Below are 24212 nucleotides of genomic sequence, written 5' to 3' on the forward strand. Positions count from 1 at the left end.
ACTATGTGACTCTTCAATTCCACCCAGGGGGGTAAATGGTATCATTATACAATGTTATTGACTGTTATACCTGCCTCGCACTCTCCACCTTGCACTTTTTAACTTGTACTATGTTTTTATCACTCTTTAATTAATGTTGTTTTTATCAGTATGCTGCTCCTGGAGTATGTGAATTTCCCCTTGGGATAAATAAAGTATCAATGTATCTATCTATTTCAATTTACAACGAAGTACGTCCAGTAAAAGCATTCAAGAAAGCTCACCCTTGTCATTTTTATGTGGATGTGCCGAGCTGTTTAAGTTCCCTGCGGCCGCGCTGCACGGACAGCGCAGAGTGAGGCAGAAAATGTATACTTGCCAAGATACAAACAAAATTTAGCTTGGGTTACTAAAATTACATTATATTTTGTAAAACAATTATATTCTAGTTTTCCTAGAAAACGGGTTACCACAATCCAATTAGAAACAGCAGGTTGTGTTACAGTTTAAACATTACAGTTACTCGAGTTCGGGTACTTGTGCAGCACATTTCTATCACACTACATCAATGTCATAAGTGTCTTGGAAGGCATCTCATAGAACATTCAAGGAGGTGCGTGTGTGGTGACCGATCTGTGTCCAAAAGCCCGATTTGCACTGCATATGCCCACTATTTTCATGCAAGCATACACCATAAAACAATTTCACAGAAATTAACTAATTTTCCACAATACTGTATTGAAAAATGTATTTTTTACTTACAGCAGGCTAAACCATCTTCCATCATAAGACAGCAAATTTCTCTAAAATTGCATTTGGACTCCTCCACATTACATTATGGGCCATTTTCAGTTTGTGCATTTTTGGTGTTTGGCTGATTAGATATTTTCACATATCAGCCAATCACATGGCAGCAACTCAGTGATTTTATACATGTAGACATTGTCAAGATGACAAACCAAGTAACAGAGTGAGGAAGAAAGGTGATTTAAGTGATTTTAAACATAGCATGGTTGTTGGTGCCAGACTGGCTGGTCTGAATATTTCAGAAACTGCATATATACTGGGATTTTCACGCACAACCATCTCTAGGGTTTACAGAGAATGGTCTGAAAAAGGGAAAAAATCCAGTGAGCGGCAGTTCCTTGGGCAAAAATGCCTTGTTGATACCAGAGGAGAATGGCCAGACTAGTATGAGCCGATAGAAAGGCAACAGTAACTCAAATAACTACTTATTAGAACTGAGGTATGCAGAAGAGCATCTCCAAATGCACAAGATGGGCTACAGGAGCGGGAGACCACAATGGGAGCCACTCCTGGTAGCCAAGAACAGGCAACTGAGGGTACATTAATTTAGCTAAGTGTTTCCTAAAAGCATTTCTTTCAATCTTGCCCTTCTTAGTATCTTTGAGTCACTCCATGACAACCACAAGATCGTGGGGGCCCACCTTAGTGAATTGCTGCCAATAGTCACAGCGGAGAGATATACATTATAATGTAGAATATGCTTATAATGCCCACAGCACATTTTACTGTACACGATTTCCTTTCCCATTGAATACAACGGTGCTTAATGGTTCTGTGAGATCCAAAAGCCAGCAACACTTGAAGTCCCATAGTTTAAGAAACTATGATTTAGTTTATTAATAATTGGTTAAATTCGGCTTTGTTCTTCATTGTATATTCTTCTGTATGAGTCTGATAATTTGTAAAACTCTTCTAAAAATGATAGCACACCTAACAAGTTTACCAAAACTAAAAATAATAGACTGCACCTGACAGCGAGTTAGACATGCCAGTGCTGTGCAAACGTCTGTTGTGGAACTGGTTTGGGATAAACAGAGGGCGAGAAAGACCGCACTCACCTGGTAAGATGCTCCAGTTTTGGACATAAGGGCATGACATGCTCAAAAGAGTGGAAAATCTTCACTCTCAAGTAGAAGAGGTTATGTGGAGATCTAGTTCAGCTCTTCAAAACTCTCAAAAGCATCAATAAAATGAATCCAGCACAATTGTTTCAATTAAATAGGGAATGAATAGTCTAACCTGTTTGATACCGAAATGTCATAGCAGACAAGCATGCAGGGGACAGTCTACTCCATCAAAGACAAGAGTCAGTCTTCAGGATGTTGTGTAGGCGTTTCCTCACGTGGTGTTCTGTATTCAGTATGTGCTCACTTTAGTGGTTTATGGAGGCCTGGGCGGGTCAGTTTCTTTGGAGAGACAAATTTTCTTCTTGGTATCTCAGGAGCACAAGGGTGAAGTCAAGATGAAAAGCATGGAGCCAACAGGGAGGACTTCAAAACGGCCGGATGCTAATTGGATACAAGCCAAGGTTGCACTGACAATGAGCTGAAAATGATGCACATATCCTTTAACTGCCTTCACTGCTTTGTGGCTTCCATTCTGACAGAATTATTAAGCAGCAAAGTCACCAGCTACTAACTAATAGGCTCAGTGACATTGGGGACTTGGAATTACAGCCCTTTAACCCAATTTCTTAAATGAGCTTTAGCAGTGAAGACTGATATTCTAACAAAAAGCACAGACTCAATAACAGTTTTAAGTTTTTTTTTTAATTAACTTTACAAAATAGTTTTTCTGTCAATATATAAAAAAGTTTGCTCTTTAATGTACAAGTTCAGCTACACAGGAAATACTAAAATATAAAAGTAACATCGTCACAAAAAGAAAAAAAAAATGAGATTTACACTTCAAGTTATTCATTTGCATATTCTTACATTTTAAAAAACTGCAACAAGATCTTGAAAAATACAAAGTTTCATGCACACTGATGAAAAATTCTGTACTTTTAAAAGTTGATGAATAAGAAAATGGCTCACAAATGGAGTTTCCCTTCATTCCTAAGTTTTTTCCTTGTTACAGAAGCTCTACTGTACTAATCATTAAAATGGCATTAAGGAAACTTGATCAGCAGTAGCTAGCAGTTTATAATACAAGAAAGCAGAACAAAAACAGTTGAATTAATCACTATCTCTTCTACTTTTTGGCATTTAAAAACATGTAAATTCAATTAACTGTAATTCATGTACTGTGAAAAATGACTACAACTACACAGTCAGTATGTGTTTGCAAGTGAAGTTTTTGCATTACAGACATGCCAGAAAAGCATGCTTTAAAAATAAAAATTCTTAATTTCAGATTCTGAATGCGGGTTAAAAATAATTAAAGAATGAGCATCTCAAACTGTTCAGCGTAGAGACACTTACTATCCTGTTCAGTTTTCCTTGAATTATAATAGTGATGAAGAGTAAGCAAGCATTTAGCTGTCAGCCAAGAGTCCGGATTAAATAGCAATAAGCTACTTTGTGGCCACTATGCCCAACACATGCAGATTTATTCATTTTTTTTTTTTGACACTTTATATTAAAATCACAAAATTGCCAGAGAAAGTAAACGTGGTAAATACTGGATGTGTCAAAAGTTCACAATCATCTTTTTTCTTTAGGCAGTGCTACATATGAAAGATGACAAGGCAGGCATCTCATACTGCATTTGTGTGTAATTTGTATCGTGTGTGTAAAACATTTTGCATAATTTCATCATCAATGATTGTCGGGTAGAGTTCCTTACAAAGTGGGATTAAACAGTGACTCAAGACGGCAAAACACTTTGTAAGAGAAATCTGAGATACACCTATGTCACTGAGAATCTTGCTCTGTGCTGTCCTTTCTCTTTAAACTTAAAAAATTCTTTCGCTATTGAGGGAAAAAAAATGTACAAACACACAAAAATAAAAAAAAATTAAACTTAATTTTTAAAAAACAGCTATGCAATCTTCCGCAAGCTGCACAGCGATAAAAGGGAAGCAACAAGCTTCTTATTTTTTTACTCACATATCAAATTGTCTCCTTTGTCAATCACTCACTCATGCGTTCCAAACGTGCCCGCATAACTTTACCACACAACTTTAAATGCCAGGGACACATTTCTTAAAATGAATACTTAAGATGTAATCAATGTGACACAGTGAGGTGCAGCAAAATGAAAATATCTGATGTGCACAGAAAATTGAAGCTGTCAGAAAATGATACATACATTGCTGAATTGACCTTCAAAGAAAGCTCCACCATTTAAAACTCCTCTTTGGTGCAGTATATATTTACATCCACGAGGTATGGATCACAGTGAGTCTCGAAGCTTCTGTCTCCTGGCATTTAATGAACCCTTGTGATGTCTGCTTCTGCAGAGACGTTTTGTGAGCTTTGCCAATCATGGGCTTAGCACTGGTACAGAAGCTCTGAAGTCTCAAACGCAGCCAACTAAAAGTAGAACCACACTGCTAAAAGACACTAGACAGAGTTCGAAAAACTGATCTACCTAAATGTTTCAAATGGAGGCCAGAAAACTAACATAGCACTACATAATAAAAACTACTCCAATCAGCCTGAAAGGAGGAACCACATAGAAAAAAATACTGTGCTTGAAGAAGAAAGAAATAATGCTGCATGGGAACATTTTTTTGATCACCATTTTTTCATACATACCAAGTATTTTATTGTGTGCTTTAACACACAAAATAAGCACTAGTTTGCATTGCTCTAAAACAAAGAACATTTTAGGAGGTAACCTGGTATCTTTTTCTCAACTTAAACATATAAACATATCATTTCTACTCATTACAGTTCATTATGATTCCATAACAGACAAAAGACAACAAATTTAACAAAAAAGAGTGCTGATGTTTGGCTTTTCGTTTCATATACAATGTAGTAGATGCTCATCTCAAATGTCCTTTAACACTGCTTGAAAATAACCCACGAATATACACACTTTCAGTCAATATTAATGACATGTATAACAAACCTTTGAATTAATAGCAAAAAACAACTGGCATTAGCAGAAAACATTGCAAATAATGGAAAAAAATACACCATGGCATTGAGCCTCTTATTGATAACTGGGCAGCTATGATTTATAAATATTATATGGTGATTATACAAAAACATTTTCAGCATCTGCAGGTTTTAATATGCTAACATACCCAGAGCAGAGGATTACCCAATCAATGGCAATCTCCAGTATTCATGAAGAGGCAGAGAGTGAATAAAAACTACACTTACAGTTATGTGGAGTCATTATGCCAATCAATCAGTACTGACTGGAGATAAGCCGTCACTGAAGAACCTCCAATAACATTCGAGGCACACATGTTGGTTGAAATTTATTTTTCTGCTAAGGCAGTTTCATAAGCAGGATCAGAGTGTCTACCCTGTGGAGAGTCAGAATGCCAACTGGGTACTCTTACAATTACTGGGTTTCTTTGATCAAGCTCAAACTGAACAGAAGAAGTTCATTAAACAGAGAACTGTACCAAGAATATGCAGATGACAATTTCAGCACTTAAGCATTAACTAGATTTTATACAAAATTCAAAGAAAATAAGAGATCACACAGAGTTGAAAGATTCCATGGTAAATTGGTAAAAAGAAACAATCTACAAAGCAGCCAGAATAGGAACACTTGAAAAAAATATTAGGCCAGCAAAGTTTCAGGAATCTAAAACTGACATATCTCCTAGTCGACCTTTAAAATCTTTGCAAAGAGACATGGGTTCTCCTTTTTATTTCTTGTCTCTCACATATCTACTGATTGCCAGACTGTATCAGAGTATTAGTTTATCCTCTCCTGTTTTCAAAGTCCAATCATGTTATTCACAGCTTGCCGTTTTCTGTGCATTTTGTTATCTTATGGTGTACAAATATGTCTTGATTTACAGATTGTCCTATACATGATTTGCCTTCATGTACTTTTTCTAATACATTTCTACTCTTATTTTGATCTTCACACAGTAACATTAACAGAGTATACTAAACCTATCGGTTCTGCAATATAACATTATTTATGCCTTAATGGTAATGTGCTGTGGTGGGTTGGCACCCTGCCCGGGATTGGTTCCTGCCTTGTGCCCTGTGTTGGCTGGGATTGGCTCCAGCAGACCCCCGTGACCCTGTGTTTGGATTCAGCGGGTTGGAAAATGGATGGATGGATGGTAATGTGCTTATAATGGCACACAGAAAATATGACAGCATTACATAACTCGGCTTTACAAAATGTTGTCATGTAAGGTCGATTTAGGTAGAAAGGGCTCATCTTTTCAACTCATTCAATATAAGCCAGTTGTTTATATTTAAAATATGTTTGTATATCTTTAAATGTTTTCCTCAAATGCCAGAATGTCCAATCATCATGTGAAGACGCACTACTGCTAAAAGTACATTTCCAGGCGGAAAACTTGAAAGTGCTCAATCATACTGTATTATACAGTACCTAGTCTGTAGTCAATATTGCTTTACCTTCATACAACGGAACACTATGGAGGCTTACAATTAAAAAATATCTACAGAAAGTAATAACGAAACCAGAAGCTATATACTCCACCTTCATCATTCTGCATTTACCTTTTTGAGTGCAAAACCTTTGATTGTACACATTTATCACGACATTATTATGATATTGCTATTTTCCCCTTTTACTTTTTATACCTCCAAAAAGTTCAATTTAACATCCCATTTTTAATTATAAAAATTAAAAAGAAAAAAAAAAGCTTCTTCAGCACTAGCTTGATAAAATTTCCTTGTGACAGCTAGTGTTATTTAAATGCTAGCATTTACTCTTTAATGCTAGTTTTCTTGTAATCTGTGGGAGTGCCTTTTCCATAGTGTTCTAAGCCTTTGTTGTAAAAATATACGATTCTTTAACAGCTGCTTTTGTTTGTGTTGAAAGCTTGGCATTCTGAGAAACATATTTTGACTGAATTACAACAAAGAACTCTTACAAAGCAAAAATATTTTAAATGAAAATACATTTTTTCAAAATAGGAACGCTTACAGCTTTTAAAGTTAATCTCATAGTACCAATTAAGGAGCTTTGTTTCCTATTCTCAAAAACAATGTGCTTCTTCTTTGTTAGCAGGCAACACTTCAGATGTGAGGCAAAACTGCAACATGCAGTTGGACCTGCCAGAATCATGGTGATACAGGCCATTACAAAGGTGACCAACAGTCCAGAAATATCTTGGATACCTTTGGATACCTCGGGTCTGAAATACCTTCTGCAGCATGGATTGGCCATTAGGTTATGCAATTTACATGCCTCCTGGACACTGTTTAACAGCTCCTTTGAGGAAAATGCATGTTCTCTTGAAGAGCTTGCTTTTTTTGAAAATTTGCTATAAAAAGTAAAACCTTTGGTTAACAAAAGTATGAAAGGTGTTGACCAGATATAACAAGTTCATCACAATCTGAATGATGTAATAGTTTTTTTCCCCAAATAACACTTTTTTTCTGATGGTTCAACAATAAAATAAAATACAAATTTTATATCAGTATATTAGCTCCCTGATGTTAGAAGGCTGGCAGCAATTTTTTGGTCCAAAACAAAAACAAACAAAAAAAAACGTGTTTTTGCATGCAATTCATTCAAGATGGATGTTGTATTCTAAATACTTCTTAAAATCCTGGTGGTCATACCAACCTGGCAAAACCGTCAGTCAGAGATGCTGTGCAACAATATGGTTTTAAGGGAAGGCGTAGTCAAACAGCAATAGCAAAATGAGCTGACCTGCATTCCGATTTTGCTAGAAACATCTCCAGAACTGTTTTAGCATTTTGAAAGGAAACTCCTTTAATCCGGTGAAGTGATACTGAAATCCTTGTGTTTCCATAGTTCCAAACTCATTTAGTGCACATTTGAAGGTTTTTATTAATATTTAATAAAAGCAATGTTAAGAGCACCTTTGGATTATAAGACACTTTAGCAGCAATTGCTGATTTTCTGTATGTTCCAAAATTATTATCAGAAAGTAGTGTTCAAAGTTTCCTATTAATGCTAATCTGCTGCATCAATGTTTTCAGATGGAGGGGCATACTTAAGCCTAAAAGTACCTGAAAATAAAGAAAGAAGAACAAAATGTTAATTGGTACAGTTAAAATTTTTATTATTGAGTTTGATGGGCCGTCAAATGCTTATTATTTTTATAAAATGCTGATTGTTAATATTTTTGAAACATGACATTTTACAGTGTAGATGACCCCACTACTGTACATATGTGATGGTTGAGGGCACTTGGGTTATTTTGATATCTGCTACTGTACTCCACATTAACCATTTATTCATAACCCCTGACACAGCTGAACAACACATCTAGAGGACAGGATCTGCGTCACCAGATTTCCTACTGATGGCCAGATTATGTGACTAAGTCAATAAAAACACTAATGGACAGTGGTTGATAAAAATACTGTTACAGAGTGATGTGTTTTGTATTAGACACACCATTGACATGCATTATGTAGTTTTACTGATAATCCCGCAACTAGACATATCTTAGTAATCATACAAATCATAAATAAATGTACAAATTGTACACTTTATATGAGTTGACTTTCCAAATGTGACAAATAGCCTAAAAATCAGGTATGGGAACTGTGGCAAGTGCTGAACACCATGTATTCTATCACAGCATACACTGTACAATATGACAAAAGGATCGAGGACTTGCGTTTTTTCAAGCATGAGTTTTTGTGAAACACTAAGACCCTTTGTTTAAGATAAAGCACTCTAAGTAAAAGCTCCACTGAGATTAATTAAATAAATCCAAGTGTCTGATCTTCAGAATTTTACTTCCTTATGGCAGAATTAAAAACTTTTTAAACATAAAACAACAATAATAAACAGCACATTCAGCATTTACTAGTCATATGAATATTTCTGAGTCAAAAAGAATAACTGGTAAAGAACTGGATTTTACAGTAGTATGTCTCCCTTTGCGTGTAGTATGCATGTTCCTCCTCATATCCATGTGGGTTTCCTCAGTGTACTCGTCCAAGACATGCAGGTTAAGGTGAAATGGTGTTGCTAAACTGGTCCTAGTATGTGTTTGTGAGTGGGTGCATTCACGCTGTGATGGCCTGGCTGCGCTGTCCACAGATTGTTTCTGCCTTGCTCCCAATGCTTGATAGGATGGGTCTAACCACCCCACAGCATTGCTCAGGATAAGTTGGTTTTGAAAATGGATGGATGTCTTAAAGGTATTTAAATATCATCCAGCCCTAGTTCAACTCATGGTATGCATTTGGTTAAAGGCATCAAAACCTCTAGAAGCCTCAAAGCACAAAGGTAGAGCATAAATACACACCAACAGAGACACATAGGCATATCCACAGATCTGTCCAAACATTTTCTTGATTTGGATATTCTAATAAAGAGATGCACAGAGCTATACCTTTAAAGTTACAACAATGGAAGCAAAACAAACTAACCTTGCACAGGACGTTTAAGAGTTTTCAGTCTATCTAATATGCATATCTCTGGCATTTCTAAGAACACTAGAGTGCTGAAGAAAGTCCATGTAAACACAGGGGAAAAAATATTAAGTTCACATAATGAGACATCGAATTGGGAAGCAAACTCCGGCCCATAAATTGGTGTGATAGCAGATCTAAACTCTTTAATTACTGCACTAGCTTGCCTTTTCTAAAAGGTGGATTCAGAAAAACAGTATTTAAAAACTTAATATACAAAGTTCTAAAATTAATCAGGCACCAAACTTCTTTCTTGCTGTAACTTAATGACAAAAAATAATCAAAATCATATTTAATTGCTCTTACAATTTGCTGGTGCTCTGTGATAATTTCAGCTGGATGACAGACTATGCAGTAGTTAAAAAATGAAGAATATACCAAGAGATTTCCGAACATTTTGCCTGATGAAGATGATAACACACATAATAAATTGAAGGACTATTTATTTTCCAGAAGGGCTACAAAATTTAAATTATATTTCAAATCTCATTACTGGCTCTCACTTAAAACTGTATGCTTGGCTTCTCTGATCACTCTTGCTTTCTGTTAATGTCACACAAAATCACATGGTCAAAGTAGATTTACTTTAACATTTAAACATATTACATGCTGGTTTTTAATATTTATAGTTGCAGCAAGAATTTTATTGCATTACTAAAATAGCACATTCTTTCAAGGGAATTAAAGTTCTCTCTTATCAAAGCCTTCCAATTCTTCAATATTAATTATATTTGTTTATAGTGGAAAATTTGCTGGGTCTAATTTTATCTTGTATTCATATGCCAAAATCTAAAACAATTAGATGAAGTAAAGGTACTCACTAAAAGATATGTATCAATGTTTTCATAGCATTTACTCTTAAATGTCCTGAATAAATAACTAATGAAGTAGAACTTGTAAGCGGGCAAATCAAAATGTACTTTGTTTTTATTATTAATACATCAGTCTGTTGTAGAACATGCACAACAACACACCAAAATGAAACTTGAAAAAAAAAAATGTAGCAGATGTACATTTACCATGAGACACAAAACGCCTAAGAGTTGTTAATGTTGCTGTTCAAGTAATTTTGGGGGGCAATTTATATTTGCATGCTTAATATAATCTTTTACCTTGCTGGTTGGAATCCATGGGAGGCAGCTTGCAGTCATGGGCTCGATGCCCACTGATGCCACAGTTATAACATGACACATTCACACTTTTTTTGAGTCCAGTCACACTTGTGCTTCCCATTACTCCTTGAGTCTGATACAATCCACTGGCTCCAGTAATAAAGTTTTGTACTGGAGACATTACAAAGCCAGACTGACTGCTCATTGATGAATCTCCTGTTAAGCTGCTGTTGTACATGGGTGGTGGAAGAACAGGATATGAAAATCCAGTGGTTGTGTTATACTGTTGGGGGTTAACATAGTTGCTGTTACATAGTGGACTGAAGTGCAAGAATGGCAAAGTAAACATAGAAGGCCCAGAAAATGGATGCTGAAAATAACTTGCGTAACTAGCAGATACAGTATTATATGATCCACAGCTGCCACTGCATCCACATGAGCTGCAAACGCAACCAGGCTGCTGTTGCAAGTTCTGGTTTAAAATCCCTGAGCCTGAATTGTTGCTGTTTGCACTGCTATAACAGCTGTTCTCTGCAAGAGAAGATAGTGATGGACTAGCACTGGATACAGGATTGCTTGGAACCGTCAAAACATTACTGAATGAGCCAGATGGATGAGTGCTTGAAGAGGTGATACTATTGTTAGAACAGTAAGTGCCTGGAACGGCAGCCACTGGCACAGTATTCATTGCAGAAAAGGCCACTTTGGTATTAGATGAATAAGGGACTGTCCGAGAGTTAACAACTGCAGGTGGGACACTTTTGATTGGCACACCACTTGTGTAAACCATATGGCCAGTGCCACTAGCATCAACAGGAAGGGAAGGAGTGACCTGAAGCTTTAATGGTGGATGGGAAACATGGTACACTGTACTTGAAGTGGCTGTGGAAGCTGTACTAGTCTCTATCATTAATGCAGGTTGCTGGGATACTCTGTTAACATTATCCACAGTAGACAGTGAAACTTTGGTCCGACCTGCAAAATTCATTAGGGATACTGGCAAAGTATTTTTCTCCAAGAGGACAGCAGAACTTGATGCAGGATGAACTGAAGCCACTTCCAAACCAATGTTGGGAAACCTCTTCTCAATTTTAATACCATTGCTTGGCCCCGTGGATCCCTGCAGTGTCTTATTCCGGTCCTCCATGCTTACAGGAGACGGCATCCTGGAGTTCCCTCTCTCTGGTTTTCGTACTGAACAGAGAACACGGCTGGGAGAAATGTTAGATGAAATGACTGGCAAGGGCAGATGGGAAGAAGCATTGGCACCAATATCATTTTGAACTGGCAGAACCTGAGCAGTAGGCCTTGGTACACCAGCTGCCATGAAAGTATTTGATAAGCTTGTTGGCTTTTCCTTGTCGGGACATTCTGATGTGGGTTCTTTGCCTTAGAGGGGAAGAAAATAAAATAAATTAACTGTTTACAAAACATTATATTGTCCCTATACCCCATGCACAGAATTATTCTTGAACCTAAGCAAAATTAACAGAAGTTCCTTGCCATTTTCAATGACCAGTAAATTAACATTTTTAAATAAGTCAGAAAAAAATGACTGTTAGACATTTTACACTGATCATTTTTGATTACAAATAATAAATTAAAACCTTTCAAATTACATCAGGATTAAATTATTTTAAAACTTCCTGTTCATTTTTACACATGAAAATTTACCTACAGTATACAAAACAAAAAATAGTAAGTAATACATAATTTATTTGTTGAGTGACCCTTAAAACTGGTTTACTTATTGTTTAGAAAAGGGTTATTTTTGGAGTGAAGCTAAAGTAACAGACAAAGAGCCTTCACAGTGAGATACAAACAACTTTAATGCAAAATGTTTCTGGTTAGAGAGGATTTATAACAGGACCTATCACCCAAAGAATGTTTGTGGTTACAGCTTAATAAAAGCATGTATTACAGTATACCCATTATACCACCCATTACTATGCTCCGCACCATTCATGCTAATTGTACAAGTGTCTATCATATTATCAAAGAAAATAAGGATGGTAGTACAAGGCCAAACAAATTGCCTTGGAAACATCACATGGCATAGATGAAGTAAATAAAGATCAAATGCAGAATATCATATGAATTGCATTCAGAGGCTTTAAAAATGTGCATTAGATGTAATCTAATGGCATCTATGTTAACTTGACAATAATAATAATGTAAAAAGTTATTTTTGGTTTTGGGACATTTGCTGTATTTCTATTCACAGAATCACTAATTACTTTTACTTTTTAATTTACTATTTTAGGTTCACTTACGTCTATCACTCTGTTGTTCCAAGGTGTCAAAGGTCTCATCTTTTGTGTGTAAACCCATGGGGCTTGAAGGTGCACTGGAGTACCCAGAAGAAATGCTGCTATCTCTGGCATATGGGTGGAGGCACTGCTCCATGTCTACTCGAAGCTCAACTAAGTTTTAAAAGAGATGAAAATGGTTTAATGGTAGTTCCACATCAGTTCAGTTTCCATCCATCCATCCATCCATCCATTTTCCAACCCGTTGAATCTGAACACAGTGCCACGGGGGTCTGCTGGAGCCAATCCCAGCCAACACAGGGCACAAGGCAGGAACCAATCCCGGGCATGGTGCCAACCCACCGCAGGACACACACAAACACACCCACACACCAAGCACACATAGGGCCAATTTAGAATCGCCAATCCACCTAACCTTCATGTCTTTGGACTGTGGGAGGAAACCCATGCAGACACGGGGAGAACATGCAAACTCCACGCAGGGAGGACCCGGGAAGCGAACCCAGGTCCCCAGGTCTCCCAACTGCGAGGCAGCAGCGCTACCCACTGCGCCACCGTGCCGCCCTCAGTTCAGTTTGTAACTTGTAATTTAAAACTTATAAAACAAATGCAAAATGAGTAGAAAACCTTAAAAATTAGGCACCACCTTATATCTAAAAACAAGCAGATATAATGAATTTATTCCAGTTACCTAACTTTTAACAACTGAGCTGACACAGATTATCTTTATAGATCATGTGCAACTGTGTGCAAATGATTTGTGTATTGCTCTTACAGTACTTTGATTTAACAGTATAGGAAACCTGATCCAAAAAGGAGCTTGGTAGTCCTATCAAATGCATACTCAGGAATTTCAGTGGCAATAGGATCATCATCCTCTCTTGGTCGGTTATGTCAAATTTTAATAATACTTAGTTAAAAGAGCATCTATAATAATTATAATAATTTAATACGAACAGATTAAATGTATTAAAAAGGGGAAGTAAAATTACAATTTGAAACTATTCAAGTCCCTAACATCATAAAACACTGCCATTAGTCGTCTTGTGATAGCAACAAATGTTTTTAAAAATAATAAAGTGTTTATATAAATTATGAAACATTTCAACACTTTTTCCTATCATAGCAACAGCTATGTTATTAGCAGTCTACCACTCAAATGAGTAGCAGATTATTATTCTAGATATTATTTTAAAGAAAACAAAGAACATTAAAAATATTTACCAGTATACTCTATGAATAGTAACAAAACAGTTAACGAAACATAAGGGAACATTACCTGCATTAGTCTTGGCTTGAACTGGCTGGAATTGCCCTACATGACTTGTAGGTGTAATCCTTGCCACTCCACTGCTAGCAACTGGGAACTGGTACAATTTTTCAGATTTCTCCCTGTACAGATTAAATAAAATATAACCAGTAGGTCTTTCAGTTTGTGATGTTCCTCAGGTCTCTAGTTTTGACAGAGTTTTACAATTTCTTACATGATTCTTAAGAACCCATGACATTAATATTTCAGCCAAAAAAGAAGAAAAAAGATCTGGATGAACTACACTGATCCAGTTATTACCTAGAAATACTCATCATCTGCTGCATATCAGCATAAAAAAAACAATGAACTTCTTTATTGGAAAATATTATGTTTCAATTAACCTTACTCTAGTCAACTATTGCTTTAGGTCGATAAGAATGAACTGAATTTAATCTTTTACTGAAACTATCAGTATAAGACATTTAACAAAAGTACATGGTAATACAATGAGATGCAATACAACAATGTAAGATAGAAGATAACTTACATTTGTAGCAGTATAAACAGTCACAAAAAAGTGAGATATACTTCAGGCAGTTGATATGTGTTTAAGGATAATAAAACCTCAATACCTAATGAAATTTTATTAGATGTAATTAAAGAAATTAGACAATTTGTTGAGGATATTCCAACAGTGACTTTAGATGGGAGGAATATTTGATGGCTAGAAAGTTGTCAGTGTGACTCCACAAGAAGAAAGACAAAGTATCCTATTAATTATAAACAAATGAACCTTACTTTTATATCCAGGGCTCTGTGAGATGTGAGCAGTAATGCAGTGTTAGGTAGTCAGGCAGAGGAGGAATGGACTAGCGCTCAGGCAGAAATGGCTTATATATTTTAGGAAAAAAACATTTTTAGGCAGTGGAATGAAAACGACTAGATACTTGATGTTTGGATTATGCAACATTGTTAATTTGAGAATTTTCTCACAGACATTTTGATATTAATTGAAGGTGTGATGATGAATGTTATTAATGCATATGCCCCGCAAGTTGGGCGTGTGGTGGATGAGAAAGAAGATTTCTGGAGTGAGTTGGATGAAGTGGTGGAATGCGCACCCAAGGAGAGAGAGTAGTGATTGAAGTGCATTTCAAGGGACGTTAGAGAAGGGAACAGAGGGGATGAGGAGGTGATGGGTAGGTATGGTGTCAGGGAGAGGAATCAAGAAGATCACATGGTATTGGATTTTGCAAAAAGGATGGACATACTTGTGGTGAATAAATATTTTAAGAAGAGGGAGGAGCACAGGGTGACGTACAAGAGTGGAGGAACATGCACACAGGTGGATTATACCCTATGCAGGAGGGTCAGTCTGAAGGAAACAGGAGGCTACAAAGTGATGAAGGGAAAAGCGTAGTTAGGCAGCATAGGATAGTGGTCTATAGGAGGATGTTGGACATCAAGAAGAGGAGGTGAGTGGGGGCAGAGCTAAGAATCAAATGGTGGAAGTTGAAAAAGCAAGACTAAGATGGAGTTCAGAGAGGAGTTAAGACAGGAACTAGGTGGCAGTGAAGAGTTACCAGATAGCTGGGCAACTACAGCAGAAGCGGTAAGGGAGACAGCAAGAAGGGTACCTTGTTTGACATTTGGACAGAGGAAAAAAAAAACTTGGTGGTGGAACTGGGAAGTACAGGAGAGGTTGGTGAAGAAGAACTGGGATAGTCCGAAAGATACAGAAAGTAGACAGGAGTACAAGGAGATAAGGCGCAAGGTGAAGAGAGAGGTGGCAAAGGCTAAAGCTAAGGTGTATGATGAGTTATATGAGAGGTTGGACACTAAGGAGAGAGAAAAGGACCTATATTGTTTGGTAGACAGAGGGACCAAGCTTGGAAAGATAAGCAGCAGGTTAGGGTGATAAACAATAATGATGGAAATGTACTCACAAGCACGGAGAGCCTGTTGAACAGATGGAAAGAGTACTTTGAGAGGCTGATGAATTAAGAGAGTGAGAGAGCAAGACAGAAGGTTGGATGATGTGATGATAGTAAATCAGGAGGTGCAACAGGTGGAATTAAGGACAGTTATGAAGAGAATGAAGAATGGGAAGGCAGCTGGTCCAGACGACATATTTGTGGAAGCATGATGGTGTTTAGGAGAGATGGCAGTGGAGTTTTTAACCACATTGTTAAATGCTATCTTGGAAAGTGAAAGGATGCCTGAGGAATGGAGAAGAAGTGTACTGGTACCATTTTTAAGAATAAAGGTGATGTATAGAACTGTAGTAGCTACACAGGGATGAAATTGATCAGCCACAGCATGAAGTTATGGGAAAGAGTAGTGGAAGCTAGGTTAAGAAGGGAGGTGATGATTAGTGAGTAGCAGTATGGTTTCATGCTGCGAAAGAACACTATAGATGCGATGTTTCCTCTGAAGGTGTTGATGGAGAAGTATGGAGAAGGACAAAAAAAGTAGCACAGTGTCTATGGATTTAGAGAAAGCAAATGATAGGATGGCTAGAGAGGAGTTGTGGTATGTATGTCGGGAGAGGCAGAGAAATATGTAAGATTGGTACAGGAAACGTACAAGAGAAGTGTTACAGTGGTGAGGTCTATGGTAGGAGTGACGGATGTACTGTATTTAAAGTGGAGGTGGGATTACGTCGGGGATAGGCTCTGAGCCCTTTCTTACTTGGACAGGTCGACAGAGGAGATTAGACAGGAGTCACTGTGGACTATGATGTTTGTGGATGACATTGTGATCTGTAGCGATAGTAGGGAGCAAGTTGAGGAGACCCTGCAGAGGGAGAGATATGCTCTAGAGAGGACAGGAATGAAGGTCAGTAAGGTCAAAACAGAATACATGTGTGTGAATGAGACGGAGGTCAGAGGAATGATGAGGATGCAGGAAGTAGAGTTGGTGAAGGAGGATGAGTTTAAATACTTGGGATCAACAGTGCAGAGTAATGCAGAGTGTGGAAGAGTGGTGAAGAATAGAGTACAGGCAGAGTGGAGTGGGAGGAGATGAGAGTATCAGGAGTGATTTGTGACAGACGAGTACCAGTAAGAGTGAAATGGAAAGTCTACAAGAAGGCAGTGCCACCAGCTTGTTATATGGGTTGGAGACGGTGGCACTGACAAAAAGACAGGAGACAGAGCTGGAGGTGGCAGCGGTAAAGATGTTCAGATTAGCAATGGGGGTGATGAGGACTTACAGGATTAGAAATGAGTACATTAGAGGGTTAGCTCAGGTTGGATGGTTTGAACACAAAGCCAGAGAGGCAAGATTGCATTGGTTTAGACATGTGGAGAGAAGAGATACAGGGTATGCTGGGAGAAGGATACTAGAGATGGTGCTGCCAGGTAAGAGGAAAAGTGAAAGGACTAAAAGGAGATTTATGGATGTGGTGAGAGGGGACATGTAGGTGGTGGGTGTAACAGAGTAAGATGCAGAGGAAAGGATGATCTGCTGTGGCGACCCTTAATGGAAGCAGCCAAAAAAAAAAAAAAAAAAAAAAAAAAAAAAAAAAAAAAAAGAAGGATTAAAATGATAAATGCAAACTATCTGCAATAACTTGTTAAAATCCCTACATACAACATTTGGTTAGCAGTAAATAAATATCTTTACTTTGGCTTAAAGAAAGTTCAGCAGTAACAATTTAACAAAAATAATGGTGGAATCTGTAGATGGTTAAGAAAATCCTTACTCTATACTAATTAAAATTATGAAAACTATAATAGGAAATACATTAAAAGGACAGCTATATGAAAATTATATACTAAATAACAACCAGCGCTGGTTTAAGAGAGGAAGATCCCAACAAATCAATCTGGCAGACTCTTTTTTTATTTGAAAAAGCAATGTAAGTAGCAGACAAAGGCAAAGAATGTAACGATCATCTTAACCTGCACAAAGCCTTTGATACACTTCTTCACTGAAGATTCATGAAACAAAGTTTTTCACCCAATATTCAGCTTATAAAACTGAATTTTACAGATAAGTAAATTAATACTCTATTTTGGATGAGTTCATCAGTAGTGCCCCTCAGGGGTCTGTCTTTGGACCTTATCTTAATCTAATCTATATTAATGACACAAATCCAGGCATATATTGTAAACTTGTGAAATTCACAGGTACTAAATATTGTAGGCATATCAGATGCAGAGGAGGCAGCAAAAACACCTGTTTAATATTTCAAACTAGATGAACGCTTGAAAAAATGCAGCTTAATGTAGAAAAATGCAAAGTGCTACATGCAGGCAAAACAAAACATTTCTGTAAACAAAATGGGAAGCACTGTTTTACAGGAAGCAACCTCTGAAAAGATTGTAGGGGCATATGTTGGCAGCATTCTCACCATCTAGGCATTGTGTATGAGGAATTTATAGGGCTAAAAAAATGCTAGGTTATAAAAACTACTGTACTGTATTAAGAGGTGTTATGTGAAGAATGTATAATAAACAAGTGAGACTACATGTGAAGTACATTACAAAACCACATATTAGCTTTTCAGGCTGTGCAGAGGACAGCAACCAGATGCATCCAAGGACAAAATAATGGCTTGTCCTATTCTGATAGTCTCAATGAATTAAACCCCTTTATTGAAGGGAAAACTTAGGGGGGAATCTATTTCAAGTTCAGATAATTCTTTTAGGCATCAGTAAATTTGATCTAGGAGAACATATTTGATTTAAAAGCAAATCATAAACTTGAAGTGTATTAAAGACTGAAAGAAAGTATCTTTTTAGCACAGAGTCATAGGATTCTGGAGCAAACTATAGAATCACGCAGTGGAACCTTGACAACTTTTAAGTATCATCTGGTTGAGATATTGGGACAACATTGCTATTAAAAATCCAAATAAGCTTAATGGACTGAAGTGTCTTCCCTTGTTTGTTAAACCTCTTATGTTCTGTTAATGCGCTGAATAACCCATACTCCTTTTGATTTAATAAACATTGCCAATATAACCAGCAAAATTCACCAAATCAAAACAAAGACAAATATTATCATTAACCTCTGGCATAAGTACAGAAATGTATTTTATTCAAATAAAATTAAGAAAACAAGTACAATCACAACAGGCCCTGCTAATGTACCTTTAAAAATTCTATACTTCATAATAAATCAAAGAAAAACTGCTGCAAGGTAAAATGAGAGTAGTGTGCATCTCAGACAAATAAATGGTTAATAAAAGTAATACTGTATATTCTAAGGTAGGGCCCATTAAAAACATAACATTTTAAAACTTGCTAAGTCCAACTGAAGCCCATAGGTTGTAAAGCCCATCCGGGAGCACAAATAATGAGCATTTTTAATTTACTTATATGACAACACACAGTGAACTTACAAAAAATAAATAAATAAATAAATAAATAAATAAGTAAGTAAATAAATAAAAAAAAATTGGGAGTGTGCTCCCCTCAACCTTCTTTAATACCGAGATAGAGGAAAAGGTTGTCAGAACCACTTCAGTTGCGCAATATTTCTCAAATATCATACATCTTTGTTTCTCATCATAACTAATTTATAATATCGATACACAATCATTTATCTCTATTTATAATCAAACTTTATATTAAAATGATATTTTTGCACTTAGGGAGGTCGAAAACAGTGGTGGAATTTTTTCATAATTACATATGAATTACCTAGATTACGTGCAAAATAAAAAGTGTTATAGACACATAAAACATAGAAAAAGTGGTAATATTATAGAATACTAGGGGGCATTGCCCACTGCTCACTTTGCTCACCAACCCCCGTGTTTGGTTTTCCGGATACACACTTTTAAGATTTTTTTTTCTTTGAATTGTTAATATTTCATTAGCTTCACTTTTACTTCAGAACTTATGTAAAAACAATATTTGGAATCTTTTGAGTCCCAGTATGCTGAATCTTTTAAATGAGGTCAGTAAGACGTGTTTAATGACTTTGTACCATAATTCAGGATAGATTTCTCTGTTTGGAATTTCAGCACAGACAAAGCGATCTACATCCTCAGCAGTTAATTATTTTTTTTGCAAAGTAACCAATAAATGCATGTGAGGTAAACCCCGTTTTTGAAATTCTCTGATTTAAAGTTCAAAGCCTTACAATATTTACATACTTCTGACATATCACCTGTGTCCATATATTCGATCTCTATTCGCCTTTTAGTTATTTCTCCGAGTAATAATTTATCTTTTTTTGTGCTAATGCGATGTTTACTTTCTTTTTTTGACACTGTAATTTTTTTATGCTTTCATATTCTGTATCTTGCTTGGCACGTGTTTCGCGCCTACTTTTTTTTTTTTTTTTTTTTTTTGAGTCTTTTGAATTCCAGTTTTCATTATCTCTAACCTGCTCTGCATGTGTTTGGCCCCCTTTTTTTAACCTCTTTATGATGTTTTACTTTGTTTTCTACTCTGTCTTTTATTTCTGACCTCACTTTGTCCTGCTTTTTTTTCCAATGACACCTGGTCCGTGGTGATTATTTTCCCTTTTTCGAGTAATAATTTCCATTTGTTTGCACTACTGCGATCTTTACTTTCTTTTTTATACTTTCTAATTTTCCTACTTTCATATTCTTTAACTTTCTCCACATTCGTATCATGCATACGTTTTTTTTTTTGAGCCTTTCGAATTCTACTGCTTTCATAATCTCTAACCTGCTCTGCATGTGTATAGCGCCAACGTTTGTGAACATGTTTATGAAGTTGTGAAGGCGAAAAGACTTTGTTTTCCATTTTTTGCCTTTTATTTCTGACCTCAATTTGCCCTGCTATTTTTTCAGTTACACCTGGTTCTGATGATTAATTACTTTCTGTTTGCGCTAATGCGATCTTTACTATCTTTTTTTTTTATACTGTTGCGACTGACGTAATAAAGTGTCGCAAAAGTTCTACTTGAAAAATCGCCGACTTCGTAACCTCAAACACAACTTTCTAGCACCCTCTCCAACCCCTCCTTCCCCGGGTCTCGCCCCCCCTTACCACATCAATCAATACCCCGCTGTCAGTCTTCCGTGCTGTACTCTGCCCTACCTCAATTGGACCTAACAGTCACTTAAAACAAAAAAGGCTTCAACTTGGCTGGGACGCTACAATACTTTCGAATTTTAAAGCTTTCATATTCTGTACCTTTCTCTGCAGGTGTATTGTGCCATCGTTTGTTTTAGCCTTTCGAATTTCACTGCTTTCATAATCTCTAATCTGTCTTTTTTTCTCTCCAATGCTTTTGGGTCTCTTTTATCCATGCTGTTCTTTTTTCTTTGCTTTTAGTCGACGTTTCATCTAGAACGTATTGTTCTTGTACGCTTTATATGTGCTGAGAGCACAGGATCTGTGTGTGCTACGTGCCTTTAAATGACTGAGTGTTTTGGTGGCTGTGCTCTTATTTGATAAGAAGGGTGTGTCTTGCAAGAATCTCATGTTCCACAACCCCGCAAGACGGCCCTGGGACAATCTCTTCGCACCAAGTCTCATGTTTACGGTCCCCGCGAGACGCTCACTGGCCAGTCTTTTTTGTCTCGTGGGTCTTTTAAATGTCTTCCGAGAAGATGACGTATCGTCGCCCTGCTTTTTCTTTCCAGGATTTTTTTTTATAATTTGTTACAATAAATTGCTATAAGTAAAACTGCATTTAGCTACATTTAAGTATGATAATGGTGGAAAATAAAAATCATAAAATTAAATGCATTACCAGGAACACGACATGGCTTGGGAAGGGGTAGCAGCTTATTCTTCCCATTATATCTTTATATTTACACGGTATGTTCAGAGTTTACACGTTATTGTTAAACTGATGATGTAAAAATTACAATAAAATTAATAATAGTTATTGAAAGATATGCATTATACTGAATACAGTTTTTAATATTGTGTACACATTTATATTCCCATGATACAAAAAATTCCGATGGTTGTTTAAATAAAATACAATTTCCAGTTGAGTAATTTTTCTCAAATTTCACATCTGCTTGTTTTTTATCATTATCAATATCTATACAAAATTTGAATCATCTATCTGTAATTACAACCATAGTTTACTTGAAAATTTGTGAAAATATTCAGTTAAAGTACAACTTTCAGTTGCTGGAAGTTGATAGTATTGCTTATTTTACATATAAAGCAGGTGTACAAAATCTCATTGACCTAGGTCAAAGTGTTTTGAGTTATTGTGTTAACACACGGACAGAATTTCAAAAATGGTATTTTCGAAATCAGGAAGGTCTAAAATGTCAATTTTCATCAAAACCTACATCAAGTTACGAGAAAATAAAAAAAAAACACTACTAGTGCACTGATCCAACAAGCAGTGATTGGAATCTGTTGCTTAACTATTTATACAAGAGTATCTAGAAGTGGTTTTCTTACCAAATTATTGTGACAAGTGATTGGAGCTTTGTGAATGTTTAGGTGTCTACTATTTGGATTATGTCATTTGTAGATGAGGAAACTAAAAAATAGGCAGATTGTGATTGAAGTTGCAAGTTTTCCACAACCGTGCTTTTTCCTCTTTTTCCCTGTATTGCAATATCTTATCAATCCACAAGATGGAGTACCAGGCATTACTTAATCTCCAGCTATGCTACTGCGTCATTGTGGAAAACTGATTTGTGCAATCAGATGTAGCCAGAAGTATGTGCATGTTCTCTGCTAATGTATATTTTGCATGCAGCATAATTATGTGTCACTGGGTTCTGTCACAGGAGTGTTGCATGTAGGGACCACATGGCTGGGCCATCTCCAGTGGAGTCATATATATGACATCAAAACCAAAGCCTTCATGATAGTCGCAGAACACCTACAACACCACCACAACAATTCATGCAGTTTAACAAAATGTCTGCAAGTGAGGAAAAAGGCTCCAGAACATGTAAAAATGGATCATCAATTTAAAGGCTGAAACCATTTTGAATGCCAATTATGAAATTATTTTCTTTAAGTAATTTATTTTACTAAAAATACATACAGTATACGGAGTGGCAGCAGTGTGATGAGGATGTGGACTGATAGTGGATTATGATGGCTATGATAACTGCCTTCATCGCCATAAAGAGGTTTGGGGCAGAACCTACCAAGCCAGCACCCACAGATGTATCTGAAACACTGAGTAGTCAAAATCTAGGAGCATAAATTGCTCAGGAAGTAAGTTAAAGTAAGAAAGAAAGTTACAAGAGCTGCATGGGCAGATCTCTGGGCAATGCTCAGGAGAAAATCGCTGACTCTGCAGAGAGGAACAGAAGGGGGAGAAGAGAAAGAGCAAGGAAGAGAGTTTTGAGGGTGATATGGGATATTTGGAAGGTCTTTGACTCATTAAAGTATTGAGCTGGTGTGGATACCCAAAGAGAAGAGATCAGACAACATTGATCAATTTTACTTTATCACCCTGGTAAATGCTGAAGGCAAGATCTTGTTCAAAATTGTAGACATGTGACTGTAGGGAAATTATACACATATATACTGCATGCACAACTATTATGTAAGTCACTTTTCTGATCTTAGTATTTCTATATACAGTACATCTTCCTACTTTAAACCATATATCCCTGGTAATTGGAAGTAATATTCAGGTGATTTGTAATTGTTTAATGAATTAGGGTGTGACTTAAAGTGGTTAAATACCTTATATTAAAGTATGAATAAATATTAGGCAGCTTCATTACCTCAGGTTAAATAGGCCAAAATAGAGGTTTCACTGACACTACCAGTGAAAAATTGTAAAAATGCCTTTCAGGTGGATGCAACTCATTGGAAACTGCTAACCTATTGAAGTACGACCATCAGACAGTCAAACATTGTTTGCAGATAGTCAGCAGGGTAGCAAAAACTGGATGCAGAAGATGCAAATTAAAAGACTTGAGATAAACATGAAGCAATCAGAAAACCATTAACATCCATTATCACAATATTCTAGAACTGCAACCTCCCTGGAGAATCCAGAAGTCCAAGGTGTCAAGTGCTCAGAAAAATGGTTAAGGTAAAGAAGGCTAAAAAAAACTACCACACTGAATTAGATTCACAAGTTAAAGCCTCAAGATTGAGACAAGAAGCACTAAAAGAAAATTTTTAAAGGTTTTTATGGGCAGAAGAAATCAGTGTCACAAAAAAATCAGGAGCACTAATAGACATATGGCACCCGATTGAATCAGGTGGCACCAAGGTTGAGAAGGGGTATGGTTGTAGGCTGCTATCATTAAGGGTGAGCTAGTAAACTTTTATGGGTTGAAGATGGGCTAAAAAGCAATATATATCTTTAAACTATTACTATGTCTGTTCAACCATCTGAA

At 36.6% G+C, this 24212-nt stretch overlaps 1 protein-coding gene across 1 annotated transcript in view; it reads right to left on the reverse strand.

Annotated features, from left to right (window-relative positions):
* Positions 1-2575: 2575 nt before the first annotated feature.
* zcchc14 (zinc finger, CCHC domain containing 14) overlaps positions 2576-24212 on the reverse strand; it is a 335331-nt gene continuing 313694 nt past the window's right edge. Inside the window, exons 10-13 of the mRNA XM_051931455.1 lie at positions 13967-14079; positions 12691-12840; positions 10418-11806; positions 2576-7886 (exon numbers count right to left, since the gene is read on the reverse strand). Of these exons, the coding sequence (XP_051787415.1) occupies positions 7831-7886; positions 10418-11806; positions 12691-12840; positions 13967-14079 (1708 nt within the window). The 3' untranslated portion in view covers positions 2576-7830. The remainder of the gene's footprint in view (positions 7887-10417; positions 11807-12690; positions 12841-13966; positions 14080-24212) is intronic.

This window comes from Erpetoichthys calabaricus, chromosome 9 (genome assembly GCF_900747795.2).
Source record: "Erpetoichthys calabaricus chromosome 9, fErpCal1.3, whole genome shotgun sequence".
Taxonomy (NCBI): Eukaryota; Metazoa; Chordata; class Cladistia; order Polypteriformes; family Polypteridae; genus Erpetoichthys; species Erpetoichthys calabaricus.